Raw genomic sequence first — 26,806 nt, forward strand, 5'->3', positions numbered from 1 at the left:
TGAATAGCAAAGGAAACCGCGAAAATGGTGACGAAAGAAACCGGAAACACTTTCTAAAGCTCCAACATCACATCAAGAAAAGCATTTAAGAGATGGGCTTTGGGGGCAATTTCTTTTTCACATATTCACACGTGTTTGTTTGTTTTTGTCATGCTCAACCTCCAGCCTCTTTCCCAACATTACGAACTGAGCACGATACAACTAAGACCACTTTCTGCACTCAGGTTCCTGCCATGTTGGGGACCACAGCACTCAACATAATCAGACTGCTTCAAAGAAATGGGGAGCAGAGGGCAAAAAGACAAAAGTTGGATTATGGTTGGATTTGGCAATCATTGTGAAACTTCCCACTTACAGAACTTCCTTTTTGATCCATCTGAGGACAGCTTGAATGCTTCCAAGATCAGTAGCTCCGGATGTCGCCCAGGTGGCATGCAGCGGGGGCAGCATTTGGGGGCAGATTTGGGATGTACTGGGAAGCGAAACTAGACCGCTTGCCCCCAGCTGCCTGAATCACCTGTCTTCTTTGAAAGTGTGACAACACTGAACGCTGGAAAAGGAAGGGAGGAAACATCTAAAGACCAGCTGCCACACTCAACTCAATTCAGTTAGCAACAATCAAATCCAATCCACTTGCTGATGGTATTATGGGGACAATGAAACTGCTTTTAGACTCAGTAAAAGGGACGGGTTTTTGGACTCAGAGAATATTGTCAGTCAGAAAGCGAATGTCCTAACTGATACAAGCCGATGAATGTACTACCAGGTAGAGAAGTCACGCTCTTCTTAAATCTCAGGTCTTGAGATCAGTTAACTAACAAATATTCACTGGACCCACACCATATACTCTGAAGTACCGCGCTGGCAATAAACCGTGTGTGTGTGACCGAGTAATGACAGAGCAGATTCTACCAAAAGCAGCAGCAAAGGCCCCTGAAACACAGTAGTAGTGAAATTAGAAGTAGTCGTCCCGTTACTGCAATCACATAATTTTGTAAGTATTTACCTCATCACATCAAAATGTTACCCTATCAGGGGTTCTAACAGATATTCTAGGAGGATTAACAACAAGGCCGTGGATGGTAACGTGGGCTGAAGTTGAGGATGTCACAAACTCCTTGTTCCCAATTCAGACGATCAACTGTTTTCAGTTAATGCACTTGGATGTAGGTTACATTTGTAGAAAGTCACTTTAATAATATTCTATTTATTTGTTTCTCTGTATTTCGGAATACTCAGGATTTTACTAACAAACGAGGCCATTTTAACAAATGTTTTTATGTTTTATGTATTATTGATATTCCTTCAACCTCTGGGTGAAGCTATGTTTCCTATGGTTTGATGCAGTTTTAATCTCCACCATATCTCTCTTTTTACCACAGGATTGCTTTTCAGTATCCTAAGATCTACTGAACTCAAGAGAAATAAAAGCGATATCTACACAGTTTGAGTGTACAATTCCATTCAACAATTGATATATAAACAATTGACTTACCTGAAATTTAGAAGAACTTTACCTGATTTAAAAATTCTTCACTCGGTCTCACTGATGAACTTTAAGCTTTTAAATAACATGTATGTTAGGATCAGTTTTCTTATAGTGACTGAACTATAAATCTGGATCTCTAATACATAAACCTGTTGTGGGTTGTATTTCTAATCATGACCCTGGAAGGTACCAGACTCTATGAAGTGAGTAGAAATAGATTAGACTGGAGAAAGTATAGAAAAAGTAGAAATCATAAGAACTATGAGAGAGTCTTAACTAGAAACATTTTAGAAACAGTTGAATGGACTCTTCTTATGAAAGGCTATATTCCACGTGTTTGTACACTAGTAGCAAAAAAAAAAAGAAAAACAACCTCTACATATATAGATTTCACGTACAGAATGGTTGAAAAGTGATTTTCTATGATCCTATAATACTTTATGTAATTAAATTAACACAAGGTAAAAGTAATCAACTTAAAATAATATAAAGTATTGAAAACAATTGCCAGGCTAAACAACATTTTTTTCATAAAAGAAAGTGTCACGTGTAACAAAGTGGTAAAAACAGAATGGAGCGAGCTGTGGTTTAGTGTAAATCCTGACAGCAATACAAGTCATTTGTACTATCCTTACTTCTTTGAATAAATTCAGATGACAGCCCTATTTCATTTCTTCATTCAGTTTGGAGGCCAGATGGCATTAGAATCATTTACTTCACCTTGTTGTGCTTAATTACTACAATCAACACACTATTTTCCAAATTAATCATAACAAAGTAATTTCATTAGTAACACAGCAGGCTGTTGAATTATTAGCATCATAACAGTTTGCAAACAATTAAACTTTATTTGAACCTTAAAAATTTGCAGAGTGGAACATTATTGTAAGATCTAATGGCAATAGAGTACAAATTCAGTACAGAGCAAATAATCAAGCAAAATGCTATATAAAATATGACTTACAATCACCTTTGAAAAAAATTAGCTCTCTAACTGTTCATAGAAAAACAAATAAAAGCTAAGCAAACATAATGAGAACATAGCGATTAGCATATTTTCTAACAAGCCATGTTGTTTAAATTCACATTAATGATATTATTATGATCTTGAATAGTGTGTGATATATTGTCAAGGGTGTAAAGAAAACTTTCTCCCTAGCAGTATACAAATGATTTCACCAAATGAATATCAAGTTGTCATGAATTAAAAGTAATGATTACTTTTCCTGTCACTCCAATTTTAAATCTTTTGTTTTATTTCCTATCTCCCCACCTAGGTTCAAGTTAAAAAAAGAACAAAGGCCAGAGGAGCTTTGGACAGAAGTAATACTTGATTTCTGTATTGTCACCATTCATGGAGAGACTGTCTGGCTTGGAATTGTTGGCCATCAGTTGGCAAAGGACTCCCTCTCCTGGATTAACTGTAAAAGGAGGCAGAAATGTTCTAAATGCTTTACATTCTGTGTGTTTGTGTCTGAGTGGGGGAGGGGTTTCCAAGCAGCTTGGTCTGCAATGAAAAGCTGCTGCCATCTCCTGGCCCAGGGCTAAAACCTTCGCTTTAACCAGGAGCATGAAACCTGCATCCAGTCCACAAGCAGCCTACATGTGCAAACCCACAACCGCTTCTGCTTTTCAACCTCCCAGGCTTTGAAAACCAGTCCATTAGTTTCATCTCCGGTTGTCTTACTTTTCTCAAGATGATTTCAATCTATTCCAAGGGCTTGCTATTAGGAAAAGATGAACGAGTGCACAGATCAATTTCTGAAAGCTTTAGCTCAACAGTGTCTAATTTATTAATATACAGACTCGGGTTTACCCACAATCCCTAAACTTAGTACTTTTTAACATTTCAAATCACATCATCATGGTATTGAGGGGATAATGGTAACATACACGCTCTGAAATATTGCTTGTCAATAGTTTTATGTAAATAATGGAGGTTTTAAAATATTATCAGCTTATTTGCATGGTTAGAATCTTTATCTTTTTAAAGCAAAGATCTGAAAAGTTCAATGAAGGTAGCACCTACTATTAATCAGTGAGTCAATATGAGGAGATTATATCTATTCTAAATAATTATCCATTCAGCAGTGCATTTTGATATACTATAGTAAGGCCATACTGGTACTTTATAGGCATTTAGAATACCTCTGATTTCAAATAGACATGATAAGTAACGATATAATTCTGCAAATCTTGCTCAGGTAGCACAGCTGAGAGCTCCAATCAATGTCACGCTAAAGCTACCCTTCACTCACCTGTTGGTGTGTGTGCTCACTGGGATATCTATGCTCTCCACCCTGAGTCTTTCTTTTCTTTTCACGGAGGGGTGCAGTGGAGACTCACATCTGGAATTGTGCTGTTTTGTGGTAGGATTTTAAGAGCATCACCATGACCAGGCAGGATAAGAGAGGGCTGGGGCTATGGCTTCCTACTCTGAGAATACATTGAGATTCTTTATGCCATTATATTCATGGAAAATGGGGTTTCTAATGAATTTTTAATTTTATTAAATTTAAACAAAACTATGGTAGTAAATGTTGGCAAGCCCATTACCTAACCAGGATATTTGTTATTGATACAAGGCTTTGCACAAACCATGGTTCTGGTCTGCACATGGGTTGCAGAAGGTAACAGCAGCCCTGCCCCTTGCAATTCTATCTTTGTTTTCTTTCTTGTGGCTATATTACACATAAAGCAAATTTGCCAATCAGTACAAATTCCTTCATGAAAATGTGTTACTCTTGTGTGAAAAATAAATACTAAGGTAAATCATCTACAAAGTTTTAACACATCCTTACTCTTTAGATAGCATCTACCAAAAGCTTACATGATTTCAGTTTGAATTTCTATGAAATTATGTATTACAGTTTAAAAAAATAATTGATGTCCAGTATCAAGAGAAATTGCAACTCATAAGTAGCAGCGACTATGTGGTACATATAAAATAGTGCTGAATTCTTCACACAAATCAAATAAGTAAATAAAAACTATAATTATGTCTTTGCAAAATAGCAACAGGTATAACTTTACTGCTTGCATCTAATTTACAGTAATATCCTTCATTTAATTTCACATCCGAGGAATACTATAATGAATACATAAAATCACGAAGAATGACGTTCAACAAAGAAAGGTTATGAGCAGTCACTCATGCTTTCACGACGATTCTAAATCCAAAGCTTTGGCAGAGTCGGAGAATCCTCCTTTCCTGAAGGCAGAAAGGGAAAGTTGCATTGTAATTTTTTTTCTTCAATCAAAATGTTGATTTTTTCTGCTTAGAAAAGAATGACATCTTTAGCCAAGGAAAAATGAATGTTTACTCAACCTTTTGCCAATTCGGTTCCTCAGAAAGGCCATAGAAGTGGTATTTTACTAAAGAGGAAGAGGTTTGGAAAAACAGCTGGCTACTATGAAAGGGACTTTCTCTAACTATTTATTTCCAAAGCAAATTTTATGAAGTTATTGTTTAAATTAAACCAGATTTTTTTAAAAGATGATGATTTGGGAGCATAATTTCTGTGTTATCAGAAAACTACAAAGACTTCCAAAAAGGCAAAGACTCATAATGCAGAGACCAAGAGAACATATGAGCTATTACAGAATATTGGATTAAAATGTACTTACCCAGGACTCTCAAATATCATACATCTCCATTATGTAGGCTTTCGGCACCAAGCCAATGGCTCCCTTCATTTCTCCTACCCACCAGCCATATCTATTGTATTCCTAATTGAAAACAATATGCAATATTAACCTTTAGACTGGTGGAAGTACAATGTCGTTTGTATGCAACTTCTTAGAAATGTTATTTCTTTTTATAAAGTTACAAGAGCTGGAGCTGCAAATTGAAACATTTTAATCTTTTTTGTTTCAGGACACTTTAAAAATGCTGTTAGGCAAAGATTTAAATTAAAGTATAAGACAAAGCCTGTTTATTACTGTGTAGAACACAGAAACAGTCACTTGTAAGAACCTAGCAAGTGGAACTATGTACAGCTATCGGGGCCCCTTTCTCCTCTCTCTCTCTCTCTCTCTCCCCTCCCACCCCCCCAACCCCATCCTTAGGAGTCTATCTTTGCCTTCAAGAAGCTTATCATCTAGCAAAGATACAATTTTTCTTTTTCACAGTGAACTACTTAATTCCTACTTAAAAAACTCGTATAACCAAAAATTATTTAGAATGTAGAATTTCTTCTTAAGAAATTCTAATCTACAAGTACAGACATTTTAAACAGATACATTAGAGAATAAAGACATACCAATAACACCAAAAAGAAATATCTTTTTTTTTTTACAAAACCATTCACAAAAGGTTTCCCTTTAAAAAGCTTCCCTAAGGCATTTAATTGTTCTTTTTATTGATCATAAACTACATTAGATAAAAGATGGGTAGAAAGAATTTAAAGGTGGTGTTCGAGTCACCATTACAGTGGAAGATCAATGGGAAATAAAAGCATCTCAAGTTATAATGGTGAAATATTAACCCAGCTGTAAAGAAGAGTGACTGGGGCGTCACTTTTGCCTTTACTTTGCAATGTGGGCCCAACCTCCACTTTCGTTTCTCCCCTCGGTCTCCCGATAGACACACCACCGCTTTAGGCATCGTGAACACTCTGTAACTGGTCTCATATATCTGCCAGATTGACTAATGTATTTTTATCTCAAATTTATTTATGTTTACTGAGATACAAACAAAGTAAAATGAATTACAAGTTTCAAGAATAATATCTTTCAAAAGCAATACTCTGCAAAAGCATTGTAGGACCCAAATTTAATTTTTCATATAGATAAATTTTTAAAATCAATCCCCACCGTAATTCAATCGGCTATGATTTTCCAACATCTGAGTCATAGATAAATGTGCATATGCATATTGTTCCATGTGGGGAGGAAAGTTAATACAGGCACAGACTTAACATCTGTACTGATTAGTCTGCTATTGACCAGGAAGGAAAAAAATGATACAATTCTTCAAAACAAATGTAGTAACGTTAGTATGTGTGTATTGGTATGTAATCTATAGAGAGATTATCGGATTAAAATTTATTATGTGCTTTTTAACAGTGAGATGTATCAGAATTAGGTTTATTGAAAGAATAAGGTGGAAGAAAAAGGGGGAGAACCCTACACTTCTTAATCTAATTAGGGCATAGCACTGGCTTATGAGGCAGTGGATACAAGATTTTAAAAGTTCACTGATAATGTGAACTAGTGGACAAAACTATCTAAGAAACGAAAATAGTCTGCTGCCCAAAACTCAAGGATGATGACAAAAGTGTATGAAGGATATATTTATCAGAAAAAAATACCAGCTTACTGAAAGCTAAGATTAGCGACCATTATATCCTAATAGGTACCTAATAAAACTGCCCTTTTCAATTTTTAAGGCAATGAATACAATTAGAGCCTAATGCTTAACAAAACAAATGTATTTAACCTTTCAGAGGCCAAAGGCTTCCCCTGTAAGATTTCAAAATGGATGGTTAACAGGGTAAGCGTAAGTGCGAAAGCTCTTACTCAATGCCAACCAAAGACTTTTCCAATTGATTATTTGGAAAGAGTAAAGGAACCAGCCCCCCAAAGGGCAGACACAGAACACGTTCAGTGAGAACACATTCAATGACCCAAACCTGCTTTCAGAGAATGGCCCACAATCTGAGTTTCAATGTTTAGATTCAAATTACAAGCCAGAAAGTTCATATTACTTTATAATATTCTGCTTTGGTTATAACCTGTGCTCTCAATTAAGAGAATATTATTGTTCTCAGAAAGCTGACTCACATCCAAATTTAAGAAATTGATTTCCAGCAAATCACTTCAACAAAGGACCAATGACATAGTTCACACGTGAGAGAATTCTGCATGACGCTAACTGGTAAGATTCATTAAGTAGGAAGCGCAGTAGTAAACAGCAGGGAGGAGCTTATTCAGCTGTAAACAAATCCCTTAAAAGTAACATTCTAGGAAAAAAATTAAAGTTTTAGACTAAAAGCATCTTAACTGCTTCACTTAATTTAAAATAATTGAAAAGCATGTGAAATGCACACCTCATAAAAGTATTCTAAAATATCACAGGTTTCAATCAGAAAAGGGTAAAAATAAAAAAAAATAAAAAAACAGAATGTTTATTATTTTACATTCGTAAAGGATTCCAGATAATACTCCTGTGTGGAATTAAGAGGTAAGATAAAATATAGTGAGGTAAAAATCTAGTAGGCAAATTTATGGATTTCCACTGCCGCCGTTGAGTATGTCTACAAGACTGCAAACACAGAAGCCGTTACTTTTATTATTACCTCCCTCTGTATGAGCCTCCTGAGCAACATGAATCCCAATTAAACCATTTGCAGCCTATAAATTGGAATGAAGATGCTTCCTGGAGTACAGTATTCTAAATTTCGGCCTGAAGATTCAGTATCATGCAAGGTTGCCTTTGGAAGAAGAAAATCTGCCTTTCTTTGCCTTCCCCCAAACAAATGTGATTATGAATAACACATTACTTACAATGGAAAATAATGCAATCCATGCAATGCTGCCTTGTGGTCCACATACTGATTAGAGGATTATTCTAAAAGTCACAGGTGGGTCATTAAAAAACAACAACCCTCAAACCTGATCTTGTTCATAAACAAAAAATAAAGAGACAAAACCATACCAGGCTGCATATAAATCTTGGAAAGGTTAGGCAGCACCATGTCATCTTTATGGCACACAAGAGCTCAGGTACAAGACGATCTGCCATCTGGTATCCCTCAGCCTATTCGGCTCTTCACATCACTGAAACGCTAACATGGGCAAGTGACTGCACTTCAGGAGGACTGATAAAATAATGAAGAGTCCTTTAATCTACAGGAAACCATTCTAGTCAATTTATAAGAAATATTGCATCCCTTTGTAGGACGTGTAATTATTTTCTATTAATCATGTGCTATAAAGCTACATTATGCGGTTATTCTGTTATCACTAGAAAGAAGCCTGCAGTCAGCTTCTGACAATGTTAGGTAATTACTAACACAAAGCTTCTTTCTCCTCCCGTAGTAATGCTATCAAGATCCAGAGGTGTAGTGATGCTTATTGCATAAAAATCCTACTCAAACGAAATTCAGTATCTGCAAAACAGATGGCTTCAAGGCAAAATGTAATGTGGCAGTCAAAGAAGAAAGCCAAACTTGCCTAATAATCCAAGAAAAGAATCGTAAAGCAGCACTGTACAGTTGTGGTCTAACTCGTCTGTTTTCAATATTCATACCATTAAAATCATTGTTATTGTAGTTAAAATTTTAGGCCTCAGTTAATAGGTATTAAGCAATAAATTAAAGTGATTATGTAATAAGGCAGGAAAAAAGGACTAGTTTTGATAAAGTGAAACAGGGGCTTTCTCCAACACAATAGTAAACATATGTCCATGTTTACCCACCACAACTACGTCTTCTGTCTCTGTCGGTGTGTTATTTTACACTTAAATAAGGTCCCCACATTTACTACTTAAGTCCTTTTCAGCACCATGATTCTCATTTTTCAAGTATGTTAATCCACTTTCTGCTAACCATATGGTAAAAGAATGCTGCCTTTACAGAAACTTGAAACACTAATAAGATTTTGCGATGTACTACCCCTTCCATAAATTAGTTACCAATCTGTTTGAAAGCAACAGGTGTTAAAAAGGTCCTTTCTTCAAACATATATCTGTGTTCCAACTATGCACTATAATTTCAATTTTTCAAATTATTCATAAAACGGCAGCAGTACAAGAACTAGACAACTATTTAAAATACGGAAATACTTTCTTCAAGACTACCTCTTCAATCACTTCCTTTTTCCTAGCTCCAGTTAGAAACTTTGTAAGAATTCTTTCATTTCTCATACATCTATCATTTCAAAGGTCCTCTTAAAATGCACAAGAACTTGACAGCCTCAGTGTTTTACTATTTTTATCTACACATTAGCTGCTCCAATCAGTCTCCTGACCTGTTAAATGAGGAAACTGACACTAACAATCTCTAAGTTCCTCCAGGACATTTGAACGCCACCATTCATGTACCTGCTTGAAGACACTAAGTCTCCCGGTGGCTTATGGAAATCAACCTAATTACTTTATAATTTACTATGCAGGTGTGACTCTGAGTTACTCTCATTTGAAGAATTATTTTTTTTTTCCTTCTTGCACTGTGTCTTCCATTTTTAAAGCAAGAAAGACAAAGGACAAGTAAGCAAACTGATAGTAAGAATTTAATTCTTAGAACAAATTTTGGTTTATATGCCAGAGTCAAGACACACTTAATTCAAACTGCTACCAAGTCAACATTTACAATACCGTACAGTAAAAAGTGATGTTCAAACTGACGATGGTAAATACTGTTAGGCAAAGAAGGATCAAATCCAGCTCAGGAGGACGTGGTCTTGGTACTCACACCAAGTGTATTCACCAACCAATACATGCCTCTGTTAACTCTTCTCAGGCTCACCCAACTCCTCTCTATTCCAACGGTCCCTACTCTTGTTCAGGCCTTCATCGTCTCACCCTGGATCACTGCATCATCAACTCTGCCTCACCGTTCTTCCTAGAAACTGCCTTTGTCAGTTTACTCTGCTGCTCAAGAATGTATACTAGCTCCTCGATGCATTAACTATGAACGCCTCAGCTTAGCTTTTTTCCAACATTCTTTGCTCACTGCTCTGGTCTGCACCGTCCAACCTTCCACAATACATGCATTCTTACCTCTGTACGTGGTGCTCCGTCTCCAGAGGACGTCTCTCCTCCCTCATCCAAATCCCAACCAGAGACTGAGACCTGACTCAAGTTACCCATCCGTCATGAAGTTTTCTCCGAATCATCTAATCCATACCCATATGTATACTGTAGTTTTGTCCCTTCAACTAAAAGTACAAACTCACTGAGATCAGGGAAATGTCTGACACTAAATCTGTATGCCCCGCACTGCAGAATGTGTAAAACATGTTCAATAAATATGTACAGGGTGATGAAACACACCCTATCTTTATTTTGGATGATGCACCAGTTGACTATCCTAAATATTTTCTTAAGAAATGAAGTTTCCAAAGGAATAGCCTTTTCTTTGTGTATATTAGACATACTTGAAGAATTTCGATAATGATTCAACAAAGATTTGTTCCGAAACATGCTTAGCTTTTCAATCAGAAGTGTGTTGCTCCTACACATGGTTGGCTGTGGCCCACCACGTTTCCCAATACATTATATATGATACCTCATCTAAAGAGCTTAAATTTCACCTGCTGAAAAAAAGGTAACTGTCTCCTGCAGAATGGGACCAAATAATTCCAGTTCTTCAAATAAATGAATTCCGTTGAATTTATTTGAAGTACTGAAGAGGTAAAGACGGAACCCTGAAAAGGTAGAAAGAGTGTGGCAGGTTTAAGGGACAATTTGCTGGGTTGTCAGCTCCTTCTTATTATTCTTGTGATTACTTTCTCAGAAGATCCAAAGTCTGATCCCAGAGTAGTAACATACATACTCTGTTACTAACTATGTATGCAACTTTGGGCAATACCTAAGTTCTTTAGGGATGATTTTCTGTTTGTCTGTTTGCTTCATTCCTTGAGACTCCACAATAATCCAGTTACATACTTAACATAAATCAAAAAGTCAAATTACTATGTATTTGGACGCTCACAGAATTACTTTTATGAAATCTGTTGTCATACTATTTTTTTTGTTGTCATACTAAATTTTTTTTGTCATACTAAATTTTTTTTGTTGAGGGTATTTTCTATGCTTGTTGTACAGATTATAAAAAGCTGTTGAGGTCCAATAATCAGTGAACATTCTAGAAATTCATGTGAGAATTTTGTTTTTAAGTAGCCAGTACTGGGAAAAGCTAAGATCTCGACTTTATGATTAAAAGGAATTATTAGCTCTTTGTCTCTCCCTTTTTTAGTCTGGTTGCCAAGAAGCTCAGGGCCAAGCTGGAAGCTTGAGTGCAGAAACTCCATTGTCTTTTAAGGTCTCCACAGGGTAGTCCTTTTCTCTTCAGCTTTTTATTTATTTCCCCCCCATTATCTTGAGCCTCAAGATTTCCTCACCTATAAAGTGAAGGGCTAGCATGAAGTTTCCGCTGACCCTATGATTCTAAATTCTTTTAAGAAGTTCAGGATTATTTCCTATGTTAAACTGTTTTTTCATTAACATATTAAACATCTGTCTGCCATAACGTTAGCTATTGGGCATACAACAATACCTACGACATATTGTCTACCTCAAGGATTTCAGGGCTGAGAGAGAGACATGGATAATCCTAGTCGTGGCCCATTAGGGGGAGCAAAGCAGAAAGAGAAAAGGCTTTAGGGTCAGATCTAAGTTGATTCCAGAAAGTACTTACTAGCTGGTGTCCTCAGGCGATTTACACAATAACCTCACTGAGCATCAGTTTCCTCATCTGCAAAATTGTTACACCACCTGCTCCACCGGCTCCTCTTACGAATGCAAGTGTTTGAGTCTAAGACAGGATACTATAGGCATGCAACAAATACTTGTTCATTCTCTCCCTCTCCCTTCCCACTAACTGGTGTGGCAAAATACCAGGGCAACAAAAAATTGAGTATTTTGGAGTGTACTGTAAAGCAATCTGAGGATTACAGGCAGTTCTCTACCCTGCTCAGTCAAAGGGAATCTGACTTTTAAAGGGATGTGGAGGGAGACATCTTAAAGGAGTGAAACTGTGCCATACATAACATTGAGGGGGTTCCTGATTGGGGTGGGGGGAACATATGGGAGCATGGATTTTTCAATTTAGGATTTAAAACAAAACGATCAGCATAGTGGTTGTTTTTGTTGTTGTTTTGTGTGTTTTTTTGGCTTGTGGCAAACACTTGCTTAATCCACATAGAATCAGACCCCATAGGCCCTGCAGCCCCTCCACGGCCACCTCCGCTCACCTGGCCTCTCCCGCATGGCCTTCTGTCTTCTCCGCGACCTCTAAAGCCCTTGCAGGGGCTCAGCCTGCCAGCCTGCCTCCACAAACACCTTCCCCTTTTATCTGTCAACATTTTCCCGGAATGCTTCCTCCATCTTATGCAAGAGAAAATAGGGAAGTCCTCGAGCATGGTTCCCAGGTAGATAAGGCCATCTTCTGACTGGTGCTGTTTCCACAAACTGCGTACTGCTCCGCGGGAGCGGTGGGTACTAGCCGGTCTGCCCGGTTCCTGCTTCCCTGTACCCCGTCCACAACATCCCCGTCCTGACAGCCTAAAAACTAAATGCCACCAGACCCAAACAAACGCAGTCACAAGTACAAACTGCAGTACTGCTCCTTCCCTAAAGGCTGTAAGAGAGGACAGCAGTTTGGGAACTAGCTTTGTGTCAAGAACGTGTGTCCTGTTTTGAGACGTCCCAGTTACTCTTCAGCAGTTGGTTATGCTATTTGTGGCACAATGGGCCAGAGGGTCACAGAGGAAAAACTAAGAGCTGAGGTGTACACCTGTATTTCCCTCTGCCAGGAGAGCTCACCAGGACTTCCTATTTATTCCATTTTTCTGGTAGGTTTGAAGCCAAACAACGCCCTAGAAATGGAATCTTTACCTTTTCACAACAAGAAGCAAATGATCATTGACAGCCTCCACCAATCGCTAGAAAAAGTCACAAATATAAAAGGAGGCCATGCTTGGAACTCCAACTGATACACACTTAAAAAAAAAAAAAAAAGCCCTTAATTGTGTATTAGTGGACAACCTACATTTCCTGTTTTTGACTTAATGAAAACACTTCTCAAAAAGCTGCAAAGCTCAAGTCACATAGGCCCTAGACTAGATAAAATATTCCAGGATTCTTAACTCTCTTATTTTTCTGTTAATACCAGACAAAGTAGCATGCCTCTTTCCTGCTGAAGCATAGCTCTTCTGTCATTAAGTCTCTAAAAATAATTTATTGCTTTAAAAGTAAGAGTAGGAATGTGGTGAGCAATTTACCGATGGGTACAGATTGAAAGATAAACTAAGAGAGGGTGTAAATCCAGAACAGCAAGTAGAATAACATACCAGAGAAGCATGCGGGGCTACAGAATATGCCTATAGCTATATAACCTGGATCCTGCGATTAAAATTATAAAATTTCATAAACACAGTTCTAAGAAAATACTATTAACAATGATATTATGTCCACGTTTGAGGTGGTTATAAAATTGAAATGAAGACTAGTAAAAGAATTTAGCATGATTTTAAACAACCGATTCCTAAATAAATATGAGTTTCTATTTCAAACACAATTTCTTCCCCATCAAATTAATCTGAAACCAGGCCTTGTGTTTCAGAGTTAATTCACTAACAATGCAGCTGTTATTAAAATTACAAATTCCAGTTTTATCCACTCTAGAAAATGTGCTCCATTTTGGGTAGGGGGAGGACGATAGGGGGAGATTTCTAAATCTCCACTTAACTATTAAAGTATTTAAAGTGTTTTATTTTAATACATAAAAAACAGCAGCAACCCTATATGAAAAGAACTGTAAGCAAAATGCTACTGGCTCACCTTTTTAGGCAAGCAGTATTTAGATTTATTATTGGTGAGGTTCAAGGGTTAAAACTAAGAAAATGCCCGACCCTTTGAAGGAGGGGCTAGCTCAGCCAGGGGTCACGTGACAGCTGCTAATTGGAAAATGTTAAGAAGAGAAGGGGGAGGGGCAGGGTATCTGCCTGCTCTTCTTTCTTAATTGCAACATTTGATTTTCACCAAAAATTTTAAAACAAAGGCTGATTTGTAAAACTCTCAAAAGCGATCTAAAATAAATAAATCACCCCAGGCTGACTGAGCACAGCTGACACCCCATCAAGGCTTCCTTGCAAAAATAGAAAAAGAAAGCTGAATTTTAGAATCAAAGTGTATTTCTATAGTGAATTTTAAAGACAGCCTAATCACCAAAATAGTTAAATCTATTTCTGTCATTACATTTACAAAATCAAAACCCTCTTTATTATAACGCATGTCATTTGGTTTCCTGATTTGTTTCAATGTTTATTTATATTGAAAGAATGCATCTTTTCTTAAACTCTTTTTTTAAAGAGCATCTTCAGAAATGACAACCTTCTGGAAGATAAGGCAAAAACGGTGATACTTAAATATTGCAAATTATAGATCAGTGAATTATTAAAGCAAGCTGTATTTCTTTAAAATATTTTCAATGGTGTTAGTTATTAGAAAATCATGGCTTTCATTTCTTTACAAAGTACACATTTTCTACGTCTCTTTAAATATTATGTTAAGACTCCTTAAAACGTATTCTTCCTTGTGTATACAATTTTTATATTTAATTCAGAATGATGAAAAAAATTTTCATGATTAATGCTAATACTTTATTGACATGAGATAGGAAAGTAATAACCCATAGCTCGATTTAAAGTTGGATTTATGACATCATTTTGATTGTGCACATTAGAGGCAATTACCTGCACCACTCATTCTGAGCCACTAGATGGTGTAAAAAATAAATTAAAATGGTAAAATTTCATTCCATCACCACGAAGCCTAAATATAACTCTGAGAAAGATTCAACAAATTTCTAGGCATAAAACAATGCGTGATTTCTATACTATTATACTTAAAAAAATCTGTCAATATATAACATCAGCTCTACCTTGATCTAGAAACAAACTTTTGAGCAATTTTTCATTCTAATAAGGCCCTTTAGTTCTGCATTTATAAATAATAATACCAAGCATTCAAACTGCTGTCACCATTCATATAGTGAATAAACTTATGATATTAACTTATGGTCTGTGTTTGCCAAACTTTTGATAAAAAGCAGAAGGCCAAGCCACAAAAAAATTATTAGTGTCTCCAGAGATTCCATTCTGAACTTGCCCAAAGCAAAATATACTGAACCCCAAAGCAACCTGACAACCAACAGTCAAGCACCTATCAGTGGCCCAGAATTTGTCCAAATTCCATCAAGGGAGCGCTAAGTGTCCTTTCTTTTTACCATCACCAAGATTTACCTGGTTGAGTCTACTAGGTTTCACAGCTGGATAAATATGGGTAGGTAATCATTCAGCCAATGGTACATTTTGCTGGCAAACAATGTCTTGTCTCTTCCTTCAAAAACCAAAATGAGCTCCACACAAAATACCCACCTCTAGAAGGCCCTTCACGAAATGATGCTGAAGGTGAAACTTCAAGCCTTATAAAAGGGTGATACAGGAAGTATTCTTTCTCAGTCCATACCCAAATAGCATTTAGAAATTTCAGTTGGTCGTATGCTCTTCCTATATGTTGGGCCACCACTAACCTTAGATCTATGGTCAGGCTCCACACATAAAATTACAATCAGCACAAAACAGTTTGAGGAGTGCCGGGATTACCTCCCCTGGAATCCTAGAAGCATGGTACACCCATACGATTATATTTTTAATTTCGTATTAACAGAAAACGATTTTCTAAGGCAATGGTAGGAAGGAGACATGCCTATGGGAATGCTGCTTGCTTCACAGCCTATCCTGGATGTTGGCACTCTGAGGTGTCCAGTAACAGTGACTCAGAAAGAAGGTTTGAAGAACAAATCCACACGGGCTTTGTAAGTTTCCTACTTTACCATAGGAATATAATGGCTACCTGCCATTTATCCCTATAATCTGAAATTCCAAGTGGAAGCTAACCAACCTTTCAATTTTATACACAATTGTGGCTAAACTGGTGAAAGCACTGTGAGCTAGGTAAATTTGAGGAAAGTTGGCAAAAGAGTTTGTCAAGAACTGAAACTAATCAGTTTGGTTCTTATATTTAGTAATTAACTAAAAAAACTGTTATCTTAACTCAGGACAATTAAATGCTCAATAATAGACTTAATCCAAGAGTTGTGATATACCTATCTGCATCTCCCAAAAAAGCATCTTAAAAAAAAAAAAATTCCCAAACTGATGAGCAGAGGACTGAGAAATAAATGACAAGTCTCAGCTTTGGGAACCCCAACTAGCAATCATCACAGTTGGCTATATTTACTTATTAAATATTTTCCCCCAACTATCTACAAGTGCTTATTTCTTTTGGATTCCTGGTACCTAGAATGTGTTCTGGCATATTACAAGTAGTTTATGACAGTTTCAAATAAAACACAAGAAAGGAAGAAAAGGAGGGAGAGAAGGAAGGAGGAAAGAGGAAAAGAGAGAGGGAGGGAGGGAAGAAGGAAGGAAGACAGACAGAAGCACAAGAAAAAGAAAAATAGAGCAGAAAACCCTGTCTGGGAGTCAGGATGCCTAGCTAAGTACTGGCTCTTTCACTTTCTTGACCCAAGTTCCCTAACCTGTAAAAAAGAAGAATAGATAGATGATCCCTAAGATCCCTCACGCAAGCATTCCATGATTTTCTGTTACAATTTTATGTACTGGCCACCTATTGTTAAAATTCATTAAGTGATCTTATTTATTTCCAAACTGTCTTCTGTATCTAACAAGTCATATGATTTTTCTGAAAAGCCCCAAATATTTTTCTAATCAAGAAACCACATTAAACTCCTAGACTTGTGATTTATATAACATTTCCATACTTCTGTTTAAATAGTTTCCATACATCATTTGTTTCTAAAATAGTCTCATAAAGTAGATGGAAGGAGATAATTTTTAATAGCCATATTACAGTAAGGAAAGTTAAAATGTGAAGTTTAAGGGAACTCACACACGTCATCAGAAGTGTAATCACAATAAGAAACTTTTAGATCTAAGGACAGAAAGATTTTGAATAAACCAGTATCTTAAGAGGCAGAGACATGATTTTTTATATATAAAGATGAGTTTGTAGCAATGTATTTTGCTATTATGTTTACAAATACAATTATGTTAAACTTAAAAAAAATTACCTAAACCTGTCTGAATAGAAAAGCATTGCTCTTAAATTGTCGGAACACCCGATGTATTTACATAAAGATGAAAAACTTGTACTATAAACATAGTGTTTCCAGTAGTGAATGGCAGACAAAATCAGAATAAGCACACAGAAGAATAAAAAGGAAGAGGAAAGAAAAACATAATAAATAACCTAATACCTTACAATGTTAACTTTCACATAAGTATATTGTTTCTGGAGAAGGCAGTGAGTGGATGTGAGCCAAAGGCTGAAGTGATAGGTAAACACACTGTTAAGTTGAATCCTGTTATCTGATTGTGTTTAAATTTTGATTATATTTCACTTGACAAAATAATTAATTATTGTGAACTCCCAATTGTTACCAAGGATCTAGAAGAATTCCAATTGGCATTTTTCCCCAGTGTTGTAATCCAATGGATAAAAATCGAGCTTTGTATTCACCCTTTACAGTTGTCATTTTGGGGTATCTTCTTACCTTGCTAAGAATGTAAATCACATCACCACGTTTAAATGACAACTCATCAGAAAGAGAACCTGTGCAGTCCCACAAACCCTGGTAAAAATTAGCATAATCAGTGCTTTTATCGCCTGGAAAGAAGAAAGAGAAAACACTAGTTAGAGCTTTCATGTAATGGACCCTCATTTAAAAATAAACCCAGAGAAATTAAAGGGCACCCCAAACCACCAAAATAATCTAAAAAAATTCTTTACTGATTCAAAAAACATTTTATTACATCCACACAAGAATCCTACTTCCTTTTATCGTCTAATTAAGGACCATTTCAGAAAAATCTGATTTTGAATGTCTTTTTTTCTGACTCTTTCTTGTTTATGTAAAATCTGTCATTGAAATCTGTCTGTGTGTCTCATCATACCAGCACTTCTAACTTATTTTACATACGAACATAAGCCCACTTGAAACCTGTTTTAAAAAAGAGACCCACACTGCATAATGGGCAATATCCATGAGATGTGATAAATACATTGTGAAATAACCACCTTACAAAATCTGGGACACTTCATAAAAAATAATAATAATAAAGGAGCTAAGGAATAAATCTAACCCAAATTTTAGAACAAATTTTTTCTAGGGAACAAATTTTTTTTTTTTTTTAATTCTAAAACCTAAAGATGGTTAAAGAAAGAGGATAAAGTGGAAATAATACAAAGGGTTCTTTAGGGACTTTTGTACCCAAAGCCTCTCAAAGTTATTTTAGAAATATCTAACAACTTAGAAATTGCCAATGCTGAAGCTGCATTTTTCAAGATTTCAGTCAGCCCTAGTTTAGGACATTAGGCTCTGAATAAACATGCAACATACACTGCGGTTATCAGCTCATCCTTCTAACAGCATAAGCACAATGGATGTGATGTGTTCGAACTGCCATACAGACCATTAACTGATTGATTATTTAGCGCTCTCCGCTCTGCAATACCACAATAAACCGGGTAATAAATGCTTTGTCACTTATACAATGTGGGTCTCCTGAAACACTGCACAGAGTTAAATACACTGGGTGCTTTTGTTACACTGAGAACTGTTTCCTGTTTTTAATTTCATGATAATTGAGTTTTGATGAGTTCACGCAAAAAGAATGCAAGTCGTATCAATAAGATGTCCACGCATTCACTACCCAGGCAGAACATACACGTGCTGACAACTTCCATCATTGGAATGTCATCTTTGAATTCAGAGGGGATCGCTGTGGAGACACACGTTGCATCAGGGGTGTCATCTTGTGTTACATGCCTCTCAAACAGCAGGCTTCTTGGCAATTTCCACACAACTAGTCACATTAGTGTGTCATTAGGGCGTTCGTCTTATTACACCTCGTTTGTGATACATACAAAGTGGTATGCTCATTAGAAATTTGTGAAATTCTCTTTAATACCTGAGACTTTTTTTTTAAGCCAAAAAGAAAATCTGAATAATACGGAGTCTGAATATTTAGGAGGTAAGATGCTGCTTCTCAATTAGACTTTTAAGAAAATAAACAAGGACTAGACTACACAGCCTAGCAAAAGCCCCCTATTATATTTTTTTCCTTTTGTTTTTCTAAGAATTAAATGGGGGGATGGGAGGGAGGATGGAAATGGCAGGAGGCAAGAGAATAGAAAGGAAAGAGGAAGAGGGGGATCTCCCCGAAGGACAGGGAGAGAGTGATACCTTATTGACTTCTCGACTCTAGCATTTGAGCACTCATCACTGATACCAGCAGGGATGTGCACACGCCTGGGAATCCAACCAAGAACTAACAACGTTCGTCTCCTGGCCGCCCTTCATTACATTTTTCCCCCCAAAGCACAGATTAAGTAAATTCTATAAATGGACACTAGAGGGCACTCTGGCTGGACAGATCACTCCAAACATTGTCAATTTTTTTTTTTTTTTAGAAAAAAATTACTAAATAATAAAGTGACTGATTTCCTTTAAAAACCACTTATTTAGACAAATAGAGATTTAGAAGTTGAAACATCCTAGTCAGATTAAATCAGCTGCTAAATGGGTCAAATGTTGTGCCCCATGCAGTCCGTCAGTGTCAGTTTAAAAGTCAAGGAATTAGAGCAAAGAGAGGATGACATCATTTCACATGCAAGGCCCTCCCCCACAGTCACTGGCCAGGAGGTAAAAGGAGCTAAGTCGCTGGTTTCCTCAGTCGAGGCTCTTGTGTGTTCCCCATGCCGCTCTGCCTTAGGCTGGATCCAAAAAAAGGTTGAAGAAACAAAACTTGGGCAAAAAACTAGAGCAGAAGTTCTGGCTTAGCTAGGGCGTCCTACTAGCTTCCTCAGCCATCCAGCCTGCTGCCTGCTCTTCCCTTTTTCAGACTTTCTCACAATAGTTTTTGTTCAATATATTCTCAAGGGGGGGAGGGAAGAAAGAAGGAAAAGTAGATGATGATTTCTAACACATAATCATCCTTATCACTTTGGGGTCTCTCTTCCGCTCGATGCACTTGGAGAATCTCCCATTAACACTAATGGGAGTCACAGGAGCACATGAGGGGTAGACAGACCCACCCCTGCCCCCCAGTGTGCAAGATGCATCTCTCCCTAGATGTGCATGGTGAGCATTTCATTAAATCTCACTGCTGTAAGAGGCAACAGAGCTAGCGATTTGGTCATACTGGGGAAAGAGGCATTTTCTACTGTGCTTTCTATACTCTTGATGATGATGTTACTCAAAAAAAACGAACCTTTTTCTGTGTCCTGTATGTGAGTTCTGGTAAAGAACAATAAGTTGCTAATGTTACGTGGTTACATGTACATACAATTCACTATTCTATCAATTTTAGCGTGCAGTACTCGTTACAAAGTAGAAGAATCACAACTAGGGAGAAAACCTGGCAGTGTGTTTATTAGCCCCAGGGAAGTACTATTAAGATTCTTGGTTTAAATTCTAGACATAAAATTAGGAATTAATTTTCCCTTAGAAAGCAGCACGCTCCTCTGGTTTACTTTGTAAAAATTTAACTGTGGTTAAACATACACAAAACATTACATACACATAGATACAGCCCCAGAAGCACGGTGGGTGCACAAAAGTTAACATTGTTCACTATACATTGAAAAATAACCCACGTGGGATGTGATTTTAAAAAAAACACAGCAGAACATTGGATGGAGCATAATGTCATAAACCACAGACAAACATACATTTTGAGTACAAATTAAGTCTGTTTAGTTGTCTCTACCACATGCATTAATTTTCCTATTTTAGCCACATGATGATCTATGTTTCCAAAAATTACAACAACAAAATCACCTCATTATGTTTCTTGTCCTGAGAGGCATGAACAGTTAAACAAAAAAACAAAAAAAAAATTGTAAATTAGCCAGCCTGTGAAGGATTTAAGCAATGTACTTGCTTTTTTAAAAATACAAAATGGATCGCTGGGCAATAAAAATAAAATTATTACGAAAGTAGAAACTAAACGGTGGAGATAGTTTTGCAAACATGAAAAGGTTTTTAAAAATATGACAATCGATGAAATGTAAACTAATAAGATAATGCAGAATCTCTCCTTGAACAGTATTACAGGTTTAAAAACTATTCTAGAAAGGTAAGCATATTATATATACTATGTTCAAAGAAAATCAAAGGGAATCTTTACTGTACATATAATAAATATATGCAAGATATATAAGCTCGAACATGAAAGAACTTGTAAGAAATACAACATTAATTTTGTTTGTGCTTACGTATTTTACAACAGTCTGACTTTTTTCCTTCTTTTTTAGTAAAATCAGCCAGTGTGAAAAATATGTAACATTCTTGAGTAAGGTTAGAAGTTCACATCATGTGATGCTCAGCAAGATAGTAATACCCTTGTCAATTCACTGCCCTGCACAGCAAACAAACTTCTAGTGTTACATCTTTGACAGCCTAGCGAGAGCAAAGGTCACTGCTATGCAAAAGCATTAAAACTGTTGCTTGAAAAGAATTTCATGTCACTAAAGATAAGAATTATTGCAGTGCTAATTTATAGCTATTGCATGAAAAGCTAGGTCTAGTTACTGCATTCCTCTGAGGAAAAACTGATTTTTTTCCCCCTTCCCTCAAAGGCAAAAACTTAGGAGATAGTTGCTATAAAAGGGTTTTTGAAAAATAGAATTGCTTTAAGCCAAAATACTTACTATATTTGTGGAAAGAATATGTATACGTGTCTATCTTCTACACCTGCATTGAAATTTTAAAAAAGGAAACTACATGCTCTTGGCAGAAGCTTTATGACACGTAATAAAACATAGATACTTAAATTACTACCAAACATCGTCCTCAAGGTTTCACTCAGCCTTAGTGTTTTATAGCTGCATTTTACAGGGCCTGAGAGCGAACATCTAATGACTTCGTCCTCACTTCCTTTCTGAAAAAAGCAAACCAAAACCTTTTGCAGCAACCTGCTCCTGCTTTCCTGTTCAGGTCCGGAAATCAGGCCTCTGTTTCCTTTCCACATGTCACAGTAGGAAGGACTCTGGAAAGCTACTTCCTGAACACACACTTCTTGTCCACCCTGCCTCTGACAGCTTGGAAGAGTGATGTACGGACATATCAGGGAGGGGAAGGTGACCCTCAACTAGAGCTCTTTGCAGGACGTGGGATGATATGGCAGACCTTGCCCCAGCTGACACGCGGCTGTGAAGAGGTGTAAAGTCCTGATAAGAAGGCAGTCCTTCTCTTCTTTCCGTGTAAAATCATCGCTAGTTTATCAAAACTAACCTCATGCTTGCACTACAGATATGGTTTATCTCCGGCTATTTCCAAATAACAACCAGCAAGAAAAGTTGCCCATATCATGTGCTTTTGTACATCAGCGTGTGTAGTTATTTTTCCAGTCTCAGGCCTAATTAGTACCTGGGGCCATGAGCCAAGTGGAAATGGATAACGGGAATATCCTGCCTAGCGTTCTAGCCACCAGTGTCCTTTTCCAATGTTGAAGCTGCTGTCACTGGACCCTGGCATTTCTTACCCAATTCATTTGCTTTCTGTGTTAATCATATGCAATGAAGATATGCATGGCCAACATTTAAACAGGCTGCAGATCAATTAGCGGTCTTAAGTTTATCTGATTTTTATCAAAGAAGACAGAGCTGTGGGTCGATTGTCAGAGGCTGTGTCAAGTTGACCTTTTCAGAGATGTCTACATTGCCAGTCCCCTGGGCAACTGGTTGTCCCCTGTTAGTCTCTGAATGGCAGAAGTCTGTTCTGCTCAAGCATAAAGTATACACAGATGTCTATATTACATTCTTATAGGTTTGACAGCAACTGCATGTTGTATCTATAAACTGTCCTTTAGCAGTGACACTTCCTCAATGATGATAAGCTAATTTATGCAACTAAATCTCCTTTGTGCAGAAATGAAAGCTAATTGAGTCATTACAAAGTAATTCAGGAAGGAATACCTTGTATAAATTGGCTTACTTTATAAATCCTCCTCAAGTGGTTTTCATGCATCCTAAATTGGACTAAGCAGCTTATCAGCCATAAGATATCTAGACTGAAGGAGCCAACTTCAGGGAGCTGCACAAACATCTTTAGGGCGGTGAGAAAGTGACTAAAAGGAAGTGAACAAAAGCGAGCGCCACTTTCCCAGGAAGCGACACAGCCCATTACCTGTGGTGTGATGAGCAATGTCCTGACTCATCTTCCTTTGTTCCTCCACTTTGACAGGGGCAGTGTCCTCTTCCTCTTCTGTAAAGAAACAACAAAAACAACACACTGAAGGGTTTCCTTGGGAATCACAGTACGGCCCTCACGCCACCCTAAGAGCAAAACTCAAAGTGTATAACCCAGAAAGCATCCTTTGCAAAGAAGGAAACCACCAACATTCACATTCCTTTGTCCACGATCTAAAGCTAAACAAATAAACCTCTAGCAATTTCCAAATAGCAACCTTATCAGTTGGCTTAATAAACTTAAGATATGTACATACGTTGTTTTAAATACTTACCAAAACTCATCTGGGACAACCTTAAATCCAGAAAAGCCCTGACAGCCAGTAAAATGATGCTTTGCCTACATGATACTGTGGCAGGCGCACAACAGAGAATAAAATCATGAGCCCTAAAATATCAGCACCGCAAAGACAAATGTGTGATATAAAAATACCTGTAAGTCACTTGTTAGTATCAGAGGCTTCATAAGTTTTCTCACTTGATCTTCACAGGAGGACACTAACAGGATCTTTACCCTTTCAGATAATCCCCCCAAATTACACTGAGGACCTACTAGGTGTCCTGCACTGCAGCAGATGTTAAGGTTTCATAAGTAAACAATCTTTAAATCCCCATTTTACAAACTAGTAAATTGAGACTCAAAAAGGTAAAGAAATTTCCAATGTTTGTCATTCAAATTTAGGTCTGTGATTATAAAGTCCATGTTCTTTATCCTGCATATATTCAGTACCTTAACTATGTTATTTCCACAAGCTCCTGCTACATTCTTTCCCCAAGTAATAGGAAGAAATATGCTAAAATTAAATGAGAAGAGTTTTAAACAGTCAGTAGACCATTTAATTCTTTTACATCAAAGAAACATGTATTACACTACCACTTTCCTCACCTAAGGATTTATATACAATTTAAAACTATTTATGGCAGGACATATGAACAAAATGACATGCCACAGAAAAACTGGTTCAAAAAGAATCATAATTTCAAGAAAACCCAAAACTGTAAAAAAAAAAAAAAAAACTACACAGAATATGTAAATATAGCAAATATGACGGTTAAATAATCCAACCGATAAATCTTCATTGACTATTAAGTACCTGTAAGGGAGAGAGAGTCTACCAGGGAGGCAAGAACAGTAGGGGGCTTCTGCCTTCAGGAAGCTGACAGCCCAGAGGGGGCAGAGACAGGGTCTAAAGGAAAGTGGGAGGAGGGGCAGAAACCTGACATGTGGGGACCCGAGGACTGCAGAGAAGAAACCACCCAACGGGGGGATACCATGAAGGCTCTGAGGGATGGAGAGAATCTGAATAAGAAGAGATGGGCAGGAGAAAACTTCCAGAGGGAGAAGCATGAAGAAAAGAACAAGGCACCATCATGTTCATTTTGGCTAAAAAATGTGGTCCTCAGAGGGGACGAGCAGGGTGGGAGGTAATGCTGGTGGTTTGCACCAGTTGTTGACGGGCCACGAACATCTGCTATGGACTTTAGACTTTTATTTGGTAAGCAACACAAGCCCCAGAAGACTTTTGAGCAGAGAAAGGGCAGGATAGAAACTATGGTTGAGGAATGGTCATCCGATCCCATTGGGTCAGATCCTGGAGGAGGGCGTGGGGGCAAGGACCTGGGAGTCTGGCTAAAGGGGAAGGCGGTCCCGAGCTGCAGGGGCAGAGGAAATGGAAAGGAGATGGTTATGAAAACTAAAGGAACTAGAACTGATAAACTTTGTGCCGGACTGGATGTGAAAGGCTAAGGGGGAAAAAAGAGCAACGAAGATGACTGAGGTTTAGAGCTTATTTAACTGAGAAATAGGAACATCATTACTAAAACGAGAATAGCCAAGCTAAGCTATTTTGCTGAGGAAACATAAGGGGTTGTGTTTCTGACATGAGAGATTTAACATACTGGTGGGGCTCCTCAGAGGAAATGCCCATGAGCAACTGGAAAGTTTGGTAGAGAGGTCAGGACTACAGATGTAAATTTAGAAGTCTCAGGCAAACTTGAAAGTGGTGATTAATAAAAACCAGCATTTAAATAAAGCTGGAGAGTTACTGTACTTATAAGACAAATATAACCATTTTGAATTTTTGTAACTCAATTCAAACAAAATAATGAAAGCTCCAATATAAGGAACAGCTGGAAATATTTGGCACTTTATAATATTAAGTTGAACCTAACATTGGCAATTTCATATAGTTCAAGTAGTAATTATTACATAGAAGACCTAATAAAAAGTCTGATACTAAATCCTGTCTCTTTTCAACAACAGTTATCTCACTTATACCAAATCTCAAGGACTAGTTATCATAAATGGGTGAATAGTGTGTTTTCATATAAATTTAAAGGTATCAGGGACATCTGCAGCATTTAGTCTAACCTACTCATTTTACAGATGATTAATTTTTTTAAAGGTGCAGGAGAAAGCGTTCCTTACTTTTCACACTTACTTGCTTTTCCTCCAGCACGCCCTCTCTTACGATTTGGTCACACATTCAACAGTAAAGAGTAAGTTAAAAAATAGTTAAGGGCGCTTGTCCTCGAGTCAAAAGCCATAACCACATCAAGCCCTACTTTGCTCTTAAGAGACTATGAGATTTAGACTCTACTCAAAGTCAGCGTCAAGCTATCACATAAACTAATTACAGTAATTAAATAGAAAAACTGCTTTTGGCAACATTAACAATGAATTCAGAGAAATTTATTACTAGGAATGTATTCTTATTTTATTAAAATGTAAGTACCTATAATGTGCACAGTCTATTCTTAAATTACCAGACTATTAAAAATTTTTACTTAAGAATCAATATTTACTGTGACGTATCCAAATTGAAATCCATGTAAGATGCTGAAGAAGCAGTATTTTAGAGGATGAGATGCTCATCAACAACACTTCCTTTCTCCATTTCAAACCTAGTACTGATATTTTTAATCCAAATCTTTCTGAGTTTCATACATCAATTTTTTCTTAACAATATTCAAACAACTCATCTTATTTGAACTAACAATACAAACAGTTTCCATATAAAAGATAACAAATCAAGTCTGGTGTGAGTGTGTGTGTGTGTGTGTGTGTGTGTGTGTGAGTAAGTGTGTGTGTGTGAGTGTGTGTGTGTTTAATCTTAGGGAAAACAACTTGGGCTGAATCTTGAATATGATACAATCAAGATGTTCACTGAGTGACACCAAGACACATCATAATTAAAATGCTAAAGGTTAAAGACAAAGACAGAATCTTAAAAGCAGCAAGAGAAAAACAGTTAGTTACTTACTAGGGAACACCCATAAGACTATCAGTTGATTTCTCAACAGAAACTTTGCAG

General features: G+C 37.1%; 1 protein-coding gene across 1 annotated transcript in view; it reads right to left on the minus strand.

Moving 5' to 3' along the window:
* Positions 1–2,313: 2,313 nt before the first annotated feature.
* The window catches only part of SKAP2 (src kinase associated phosphoprotein 2), a 164,438-nt gene continuing 139,945 nt past the window's right edge, over positions 2,314–26,806 (minus strand). The window contains exons 10-13 of the mRNA XM_019726141.2: positions 23,431–23,508; positions 17,794–17,906; positions 5,117–5,218; positions 2,314–4,700 (exon numbers count right to left, since the gene is read on the minus strand). Of these exons, the coding sequence (XP_019581700.1) occupies positions 5,126–5,218; positions 17,794–17,906; positions 23,431–23,508 (284 nt within the window). The 3' untranslated portion in view covers positions 2,314–4,700; positions 5,117–5,125. The remainder of the gene's footprint in view (positions 4,701–5,116; positions 5,219–17,793; positions 17,907–23,430; positions 23,509–26,806) is intronic.

Source organism: Rhinolophus sinicus, linkage group LG09 (assembly GCF_036562045.2).
Source record: "Rhinolophus sinicus isolate RSC01 linkage group LG09, ASM3656204v1, whole genome shotgun sequence".
Classification (NCBI taxonomy): Eukaryota; Metazoa; Chordata; class Mammalia; order Chiroptera; family Rhinolophidae; genus Rhinolophus; species Rhinolophus sinicus.